General features: G+C 46.8%; 2 protein-coding genes across 2 annotated transcripts; both read right to left on the bottom strand.

The window, feature by feature from the left end:
- Nucleotides 1-1,022: 1,022 nt before the first annotated feature.
- On the bottom strand, nt 1,023-3,129 carry POJ06DRAFT_135815 (major facilitator superfamily domain-containing protein). Its single transcript, XM_056184457.1, has 2 exons — nt 2,255-3,129; nt 1,023-2,204 (listed from the first exon to the last, which is right to left on the bottom strand). The coding sequence occupies exons 1-2, from the start codon at nt 2,919-2,921 to the stop codon at nt 1,246-1,248; spliced, it is 1,626 nt and encodes a 541-aa protein (XP_056042935.1). The 5' UTR covers nt 2,922-3,129; the 3' UTR covers nt 1,023-1,245.
- A 2,860-nt stretch (nt 3,130-5,989) lies between these two features.
- Nucleotides 5,990-9,128, bottom strand: POJ06DRAFT_135772 (OPT oligopeptide transporter protein-domain-containing protein). Its single transcript, XM_056184456.1, has 3 exons — nt 8,830-9,128; nt 6,571-8,777; nt 5,990-6,511 (listed from the first exon to the last, which is right to left on the bottom strand). Exons 2-3 carry the CDS (start codon nt 8,772-8,774, stop codon nt 6,163-6,165), a joined length of 2,553 nt encoding a protein of 850 aa, XP_056042934.1. The 5' UTR covers nt 8,775-8,777; nt 8,830-9,128; the 3' UTR covers nt 5,990-6,162.
- Nucleotides 9,129-10,378: the final 1,250 nt, after the last annotated feature.

The following is a 10,378-nucleotide window of genomic DNA, read 5'->3' as shown; positions in this document are numbered from 1 at the left end:
ATTTCTCCGCCATATACAAAAATAAACCTTCTTGAACGCAACAGATACTTGCTATACTGAACTCATATTGGATCCACGAGTTAAAGGTGTTTCAGTTCTCGAAGAGCTCCAAGAGGATGAGGATATTCGTGGTTTGCTCTATCCCCGTAATGAGCCGCAGCTAGCTTAGCAAGTTAAGAAGCCTTCGCGATACTGAAGTACATCCCCCACCGACGTATTAGGCTGATAATTATTTAGAGTTGAGGATCCTTCGAAGGCTTCGCCGCCCCTTGGACTCACCTAAGCAATCAGATATTATAAGAGGCACGAAGGGGATATCCCAGGTTCCTCCAAGCATTGTTCTAGCCCGGCGTCCAGCGGACTACTGCCTCCCGGCTTTTGAGAGCACCATTACCTCTACATAGAAGAACGCGTTCACAATGGCCGCCCAAACTGCTCAAGCCCCTGATGATCCAGAAGGATGGATCATTCTAGCAATCCAAGATTTGTAGCCTTAGAGCTGCAGCGCCAGCGATACAAGATGTGAACTACACTACGCTCCCCACGCGCTTCAATGGCGTACCTGCCCGACGCGATTGTGTTTCGACGGACCGAAAACTTACTACAACAGAAGAGTCAGTCATTGAAAATTATATTTTGGAATTGAATTCGCCTGAATTCCTCCCCTCCTCCCCGGCACTGTACAGAACCCCAAGGAATTCAAGTGCCAAAGTGGTATAGCTAAGCATCAGGACAGCTTCCCCGCGGCGATATTGGATGCAGTAGATCAACTTGCAAAGTGTTCTCAGAGAATTTTGCATGAACTCGCACTGCTGAGAAAGCAAACCCAACAGACGCGGGAAGCGAATAAGCCCAAGAAGTGGCGGCAACAGCTTGCCAAGAATTGATGCTCAGTCAATTTGACTTATCATTCGCGATTGACACGCGATATCTGTCAGCTGACGCACACGATCTAGTCAAATTGTGCAACCAAAGTACAAACCAAAAGCATATGTCTAATGTACAATCCAATCTATCCACAAATTGAGATTATATTATCCAACATTCGTATGAACCAAATCGTCATCAGATTAATATTAATAAGTCTGCCAACCTCATCCCAATAGTCAAATCAATACCGAAAGAGAACTATTATACATGACGCATTAAGCTATATATATAACCTATATATTTACGAAAGGTGCAAATAACAAAATTTGATAAACGCAGAAATACCTATGCAAGACCAAACACAACGCTAAATGATTAGACTCTGGGTGGGAACCGTTCGCGCAAGTTGTGACCAAAGAAAATAAACGTGAAAGCCATGCTTGCGCACATGACTAGCGCTAGAAGACCCAGCAGCGTGCATCCCCAACCGTAGTCAAGATGTTGGAAAACTGTAGGTGCAACTAGCGGGAAGAATGCACCAGCTGTCATACGCAAGCAGTTACCTGCCGCAGTGGCACTTGCCGCTAGACCGTACGGACCATAAACTTCAATAAGATATGTCTGAATAGGAAGCATAGACGAGACCATGCCAAACCCTAGCGGGAACATAGACGCAATAACAGCGAACCAGTGAGCTTCTCGCTGGACAGCCCAGCCGTACCAGATCATGGCAACAGGAAGCAATATACAGCTAAGAAAAAGCGGCCGCAACCGAAATTCCGGCATGCGAACGCCATTGTTCTTTTTGGTGAGGTACCGGACTAGCTTGTCATTCGTCGCACCGACGCTGAATAGAGCGCTCATAAGGCCAGTGCCAAGGCCAAGATAACAGAGGCCCGTAATGCCGGCACTGAAGTGGTAAATATTCCTGAAGACGCCCGTGATTGTTGTCAGGAATATATACAGGTACGCGAACGCGATAGCCATGTATAATCCCAAGAACAGTACCGCAGGACTCGTAGAAAGTAAGACCATCGGACGAGAGATGCCGTGCCAGAAAATCTGACGACTCGATCGCCTATTGAACTCATCCAAGGCCGATATCAGTTCAGGACGGCCGAGCTCTTTGCGTTTTCTCTGGGTTTTCCGACGAAGAATCGCTGGGGCGTTGGTCTCGTCGACAATGAAGAAGAAAATGGCAGACATGAAGACGCCAAGGATTAGCAGGAACCTGAAAGTCCACCTCCAGCCAATACGTTCTGCCATGAACCCCCCTAAAATCGGGCCGACAACTGGTCCCATTAAAGGGCCAAGGGCAAAGGCAGAGGAGGCAGCTATACAGAAATTAGCACGGTGTTACCAAAAGTGTCAAGCAGGTACATACAGCCCATCTCTTCACGCCTGAACATATCGGAAATGACACCACCACCGACGACCAATGACGCGCAACCTAGAAGGCCACCAAGGAATCGACAGGCAAGGAATGTGTCCACGCTGTTAGCCCAGGCGCAACCTATATTAAAGATTGCGAAAACCAGGTTTGAGCACGCGATGACGTACTTTCTTCCATACAGCTCACTCAAAGGGGCGTGCAAGAGCATTGGACCCCATCCGAAGCCAAGCACGAAAATAGACACCATGAAGGAAAGAATAGTCGTATTTGTCTCATGGAATTCGGCGGCGACATAGCCCACACCGGGAGCAAACAGCGTAGATGCGAGTGGTAGCATGAAGGTCGAAAAGGCGACGAAGGACATGTTACGCCATTTATGTCGGAGGCTCCAGTTCATGGGGTTCTCGGGGTCGTCTGGACCGTCCCAGCCAATGAGTCCTTTCTCAAGATTTGTGAGAGGCATGGGAACAGCACCACGAGGTGGACCTTTCCGCTTCTGATCTTCAACATCAGACCGCGACTCTTCTTTGGGGACCGACGAGTCAGTTCTTTCGGACGAATCTAATGCCGGCTTCTCGGAGATCTCCTCTTTTAAGGGAGGATTGGCGCTGGACAACGGCAGCGAAGTTGAACTGTCGGACAGTGAAGTAGATGCCATTGTAATGCTATATAGGATAGAGCAGCATGTGGAAGCCGTCAAGTGTCAACTGGAATAGTGAAAAGATCACCTGTGAGGTAGCGTGGCGGCGAGGAGCATTTATTGCATGGCCCGTGAGCAGTCTCGGCTTTCCCAATGTCCGCAAGCGGAGCTTGTCCGCGGAGCTAAGATTGCGTACTTCTCCGTGGTGGGTGAAACGAAGCGAAACTATGGTGGTCCAGACAGGTATGCCGGTGCAGTGCTCTCCAAAATTATAGATGACAAAGCTAAATGCTGGATGTAACCTAAATTGAAGGGTTCGGATGCACATACCGAGAACGACAGCCCTAATCTTATCGTCTAAATCAACTGATTCAGAACTGCTGCTCAAGATATGCATATAGCTATAGTAGAACATTTTCGTACGACCGATAAGCTTCCTTTGGATGCAGAAACAGCAATATTTCGAGTTAATCGGTTGTTCAGTTGTGCTTGTGCGCGGGATTCCTCGACTCGTGACGGTGTGCCTAGACCTTCAAACTTTACGCTCAGTCCCATGACGATATGTAACTTGCAAATTCGAGGAAGTGACGCTATGTCAAGCGGCAATCTTGGGGGTATTGGCACATCCTAAGGGCGTAATAACAAGATGTCACTATGTCAGTTCAGATGTGACGCGATAACACTCAGTTAAACTTTATTAACTCGGTCATTCAAAAGCTCCGACATCCGCTGCCCCTTCGAAGTAACCACACGTTGTCACTGGTAGAATCCTGTCAAGCCGATGTAATGTTTACAGCCATTTTATATCGGTTTTTAATGGATTAATAGCCATGAGCCGAATTTTACAGAAAATAGTATCAGTTTAACGGGATTATCGGCTTACTGCGAATCGGCTTAACCGGGATCTACTGCATATGACATATGCCCAACGTCTAAAAAATATTTCGTGACCCCAGCCCCCTCTTTTCAGGACGAAAGTCTAGACTTAGCGCGACTGCGGACCAACGCGCACCACACCATAACGGCGGGCGTCTATGCGTCCTTATTTGGACGACACAAGTCCCGGGCAGAGAAATAATACAGACAGCGATCTGAATTATAGATGTTTACATTAGTATTGAAGCTTTAGATAGATGTACACATAAACCAAGAAACCCTGAGCCAACAGTCCATCATGCCTGCAGAGCCGCAAGATCAAACACGTCCTCGCGAGATGGATATAGGCGTGATTCGGTGTTGTGTTCTGCATTTGAGCAAATCAGCGCATGACGCGCTACGTCCAACAAAGCAACCCCTAACCCTATATGTGGACTTGAGAACCAGGGAGAATCGCGCAGAAGCTTCTTTCTCTCTTGACCCCACGTCTGCTGTCCCCACAGAATCGAGCCATCTTTACTGGCTATGTCCTCCTGCTTCGCCATAAAAATTTGTTGTATGGATTGTGGTTAAGTTGTTTATGGAGCCCTCGGTGAGTGCTAACGATTGCCAGTATGTAATTGCATATATTATTTCTTAACACAACGCCGATCCATCTTCAATTTTCTGTCAAGGTTTGATTTTGCTCGGCTTCGCATATTCTTTTTCCGAAATGGTCGGTGTGGTATTGTGGGTAAATGGTTTCATGCGCTTCTTTGAGTCCAATCGTCTCGAATTGCGTTGGCTACTGACCTGTGGATAGCTCGGTGCTGAATGATTGTTGAATGCCTGAAGCTGGAAAGAGGGTTCAAATCAATACTCCTATTGCCGCGTTACATGTTCATGGCAGGCATGTGCGTGTAATTTCTAGGATGGGTAGCCATTATTATTTTACTGTTGCGGATTACTGCTGATCCTGGGCTAATGGACTTGATGTTGTCTAGCTATGTTGATGTTTTACATGACGAAGTCTGCGTCACGTCTGTAACCATTTGCTTACAGCGGTTTGACTGTTTGCTTTGTGTTGTCATTCTTGCTAACGCTAGACATTAGTTCGCATGTGCAGGCTGCCGCAAAGGAGATATCGTTTATGGCCCTCGTCACGATATCTAAGGCGTCTAGGTGGGCTGAGCCTGATGTACTTGACCTCGCTAGTCTAACGTCATATGTCCCGGTTCCTAATAAGAATATCTGCTTGTCTATTTTTGACTCTTTCGAGAACGCAAGTTATCGGTTCCAAGAGTACTTCATGTTTATAGCTGTCCTTGTGTGTCTGTTAGGCGAAGATCCAGAGACCAAGACGGTGAATTTGTGATATGCGGTCTCTTGCTATCTGTCACTGCTGCTGTAACCGATACCACTGATAGTCCTGATGTTATTTTACGCAAAGAGACACGGTCAACTGTGAAGAAACCATGATGCTGCTTGTAATGTGACGACTGTAGTAAATTTGACAGGTGCGGATACATGTTGCAGCTAATGCTTATCTATTGCTTCTGTCCTTTGGCGTTGTTGGCAGTGCAGGGCCGTATAATAACCGGAATTGAAGTGTTAAGACGGCTGGGATTGGTATCGGTGATGGTCATATGGCGGTGCTTTGTTATGTTAGAAGGATTGTATGTGAAGAGCTAGAATATACAATATATACCATTATCTACAGCGTCAATCCAGTAAATCTAGAATACGTGAAACCCTGAAACCCTGCGTGCACCGGGTGCGTCAAACTGTTGAACTCAGTGCTACCGAGGACCCGGTGCGTCTTTTTCATTTTTTTTACTATGGAGATACGTTTAAAGGGATGCACCTGGTACCTTTGCAAATTGACGTATCACAACCGTCATTCGAATGTACTCAGTGCGTTAGAGCAACGTACCAGGTGCGCTTTTTAAGGCCGCACAGGTGCATCGGCATGATTAACCAAGCGCTGAATCTCTTTCCATAGGGGCGCCTACAGCTGCCGAACGGTCGCCAATAGAATGGCATATAAGCATGCAACAAACATTTTGAAGGGGCACGCCTATATTCAACCTACAGTATTGCAGACCAGTTGTAGGACTACTATTTCGGATGATGTAAGCTGTCTCTGGGTTCGTTACGTGTCTCTTAAGATGGATCGCGGTGAACGAACGATCTAACCCTTAGCTTGATAAAAATATCTACCCTTCCTTTGTGCTTGATACCGTACGATTCCTGAGATACTGTATTTGCAAGACGAAATCCCATTATTTACAAATTCAAATCAATAGTGGACAGTGGCCGTTATATTAACACTTTCTTAGTAATCAGACGGGTCGACGTTCGACCGTCAGATCACCATTACATCATAAAGAATTAAGGAAACAATTCACGGATAAGTTCCTGGATCCAGTCCAAAGTAGCCCTTTTCAGGCAAAGGAAACCGCGTCTGCTGTCCCTTGCCACCATCAATTCCCGCATTGACGACAGTATTTCCCCACCAATTTATTGGCTTATCGTTGTACTGCACTGCAAAAAAGATAATGATTGCGGCAAAAGCAACTCCAGCGGATAGCCCGGCTGACAAGACATAGTTGTACCTTTCCCACCAACTGAGATATCGCCGACGGATGTAGTACATGAATGCAAAAGAAGCGTAGATGCCGGGCGTGTGGTAAGCAAGATTATAGGGTGCCCAGAATCCCATCCCACCGATTAGCAGGATCGGATCGATGAATCTAAACAGAATTAGCCTGCTTTTCCGAAGTTCTGAGTGACAAACAGTAGTGATTGGTACCTTAACTTAGGAACATATTTTTGTAAAATAAACCATGTCGGAGCCAAGATCGCGCCAACTAAGAAACACCATGCAAACACAGGATAGACGCCTTGGAACGTCCTCAGCGGACCAATAACGCCCCACATAATTGACGCAGAGTATATGGTGCTCAAACCAGGGCAAGTAAATCGGTCAGGTTGCGTCGGACTGCACAGATCATGGATATTGTACATCTGCCACTGTACAACCCCAATGGAAACAATACATTGCACAATTGTGGTGACAACTTGTCCTCGGAAAAGAGCGCGCGGCGGAATTTTAGCGTAGTGTGCCATTTTCTGATCCCTGATGTAGCCCTCTGCTTGAGATTCCGTCTGATAACCATAACATTTGAGAATGAGATTGGCGAGGCCGTTACCGGGGAACATGAATCCGGCGATCATTTCAGACATGACACTAATACTTAGAGAGAAGCCAGTGACCGAGTAAATAATTGATAAAGGAACCAGGAACGCGGCCGACACAATAATTGTCACGACTATGCCGTACACAGGGGTATTTGTATCGTCGCGATAGACTTCTACACAAATAACGCCAAATACGAACGAGAGAATTAGAATCGCCAGAAACCACCAGTCGGGAACTTCCTTGTACGCCCGCATCATACGGGAATGAGGATCGTTGAAGCTCTCGTAAGCCGATTTTGATCGGTTCCTCAATCCTTTCACAAAATCTCGGAAACTGGAGTATATGGGACGCCACTCTTTCAAAAAGATGTAGATAAATGCCAGCGGATACACAACAAAATAAGAGCCATATGTCACAAGAAAGCCTGCTGAATAATATGGTGGCGAATATGCTTGATATTTTTCTTCGTCCAGTAGGTTATTTGTAAGGATCTTCGTGACATTATATGATTTGTTGAAACGGTCCCGGAGGCCGTTAGTATTAATTGGCACATATGCACACCACTTATAATTTGTCCAATACAAAGCGATGATAACAAATCCGCCAATGAACATGCCAATGTATTGCTGAATAGTCGAATAGAATGGGACGGATAGTGCTTCGCTCCGGTTAATAATGTTCCAGTCAAAGCTGGTGATGGGATTGAATCCAAGACCGAGAGTGCTACCAGTAACAACAGCGAGCGTGAAGTTCCCAGGAGCAATCCATGTGATCCAGTTAAACTTGCTGAGGGCTTGGAAGATATAATTCGGAAGCCAAAAGTACACAAAACTCGCGCCAAACGTGACCAAGAAGAAAGTGTACTTCGGAATAGTCCAGCCATTAACGCTTGCTTTCTTTTCAGGCTTTAAAAGGGCACGATTGAGAGCCAAAGTTGGTAACACGGTGGGCCAGATGCTTTTCGTCGGATATATGACCCAGCGACGCAGCATTCCAGCGAATCCAAAACCAAATAACTGACTTGAGAAATTCATCAAGAACTCATAGCCAAGAGCGACATTGGTGTTGTAAAAAATCGGAAGCTTCTGAGTCATGATATTGTCACGAGTAACGTAGGTACCACCGTTAGCGACGTTTACCATCAGCGTAGCCAACATCTGCTCCTTGTAGGTCCATGGGCCCGGGTTGATCGTATATCGAGTGCCGCGGAATGTGAAGCCCCAGTCGGGTAATAGCTGCATTGCCTTACCGCACGGGTAGAGAAACAATTGGATTACTGCAGAGCTGATACTGATGGCTGGCATGCGAAAGGTAAAGAACTGACTGACACCGGCTCCAATAATTGTCCAACCTATAGCGAGTAGGTAAACACGAAACGTCTCCACCGGAACGGTAGGATCGTCATTTGGATCTGTAACTGATCGAACTTCAGGGTACGGAGAGTAAAAACCGATCAAAGCAGCTTCCGTCTTGAGGTCAAACTCATAGGTCTCAAGGTCCTGACCGTACACCATCTCACCATCGGCAAGCAGCTTGATCTTCTCCATGGTTTCTACCGGGAAGTTGACGTCATCCTTATGGAAATCAATCGCCTCCTTTACAATCTTCAGAGCCTCGTCCATTGAAATAGTAGCAATAACGTCGAGCACATACTCGAGATCTGCTGTGGCCGCCTGGAGATTATCCTTTGCAGCTTTCTCTCCAAGTCGTGACACAAGCTTCTCGCGAGTGTCGAAGTCGATTTCTGTAACGGCTTCGGTGACGGTCTGCTTTTTCTCGGCTTCCACCGAAGTTGAGTCAGTGGATGACCTCATACTCTGAATAGTGTTAGCATTAATAAGTATGGTTGGCTATGTAAAGCATGCCTACCGCGTCCGATTCTTCAACGTGCACGAACTAGGTGAGGGTCAGTAACTGACGGACAACTAAGCAAATCTCGAGGCTTTCGGACTTTCCAGTTATGGGATGATCTAGTTTCTGGCTACTACCTATATATTAGGTGCAGGCCAATTTGCTCGACTGATTGCCGTCAACTGATAACCGAAGCCGGTTGATACCGGCAAGCGGCAGTTCACTGTATCGCGTAGATAACAGCATCCTAATCACGAGTTGCGATTCTCAGTTGGCACCAACGTAATGCAAAGATAAGACTGTAGGAAAGAGTTGTCTCCGAGGGCTGGCACCAGTCGCCTAACTGTGGCGTCTTTCAGCGTAATGCGACGAACTAAGAACCCGTGGCTCAAGCTATCCTAAATCGCCTAGGAATAAAACGTACGGGAATAAACTCAAATCGGATCAGCCGGCATCATTAGAGGTTCGTCAGAGTCACAGTACCGTTGCCGAGAGTCAATTTCCCACTTGTGTGTAGTTCGTTCCACAGACCAAGAATCAGCATCCATAATCTCACACCTGACAGTCGGTAAAACAATAGAGTAAATTGGCTATACAAAAAGTACTGACAACAGCAAGGATGCAAGAGTGGGTTACTCTGGACAGCGGGAACTGCCGAACTTTTCATACGGCATTTAATGCTCCCGCTCTGTCCACGACCTTATTCCTTATCAGTTTGTTCTGACGGGAATTCCGAGTCAACGAATGAGATCGCAGAGAATGCATACCTTCATGTATTGGTATTGCGTCAGTCCAGTGGTTTCGACGCACTTTGCACCCGGTCTAACTACATGCAATATTGTTAGCTCGGTCGCTATCAACGAGGGCAAATTGCGTGATAACGAATATGTTATCGGCGACCTCGAGGATGAAATCAACTCTATGGCGCTGGCTTCACTGTGCACAGACATACGCATACGCACGGGGCGGGTGCACAGGCACGCCCTCTGCCGCCCCGGGCGGACTCTCCTGCGTCTTCACGCATCTGTGCACTTGGAAATAGGGAGCCAGACATTGAAAGACTTCCAGGTTTCCGCTGGGCAACGGCACCCTTGGCAGCTTGAATGGGCCATCAGCCAACAACCACTTAAACCTTGGCGCGGGGACGAGGCTACTTGGTAGTCAGTGTTAGGGTCAGCCTATCTCCGGTGGCTCGGCCGCGTTAGCGCATGCTTAGCTGCTGCAGAACTAGGGCGTACTTGCCTTCTCTTAACACAAAGGAGACTAGCATTTTCGCTCCTTGGACCTTGATATCATTCATTCTTTTGGTATCAACCTCCAAGAAAGTTCGAGCATGTCCCATATGACAACCCCGGCTATTGTCAAATCCGCATAGTGATTCAAACGTCCATTACCATACGGCATAATGTTTAGGGATAGTATCAAAAGTGCCACTGAAAAGTTTCATAATATCAAAAATGCCATACGGGTCGTACCGAGCGTACCCGGCAGATTTCTCCAAGCATCGACCGTACCTCATGCGATCAAAGTCTAGAGACTTCATACAATGCACACAATGTTTTGACGA

Source organism: Lipomyces tetrasporus (genome assembly GCF_029532465.1).
Source record: "Lipomyces tetrasporus strain NRRL Y-64009 chromosome Unknown POJ06scaffold_7, whole genome shotgun sequence".
Classification (NCBI taxonomy): Eukaryota; Fungi; Ascomycota; class Lipomycetes; order Lipomycetales; family Lipomycetaceae; genus Lipomyces; species Lipomyces tetrasporus.
This window is presented reverse-complemented; position numbering and strand designations above follow the sequence as displayed.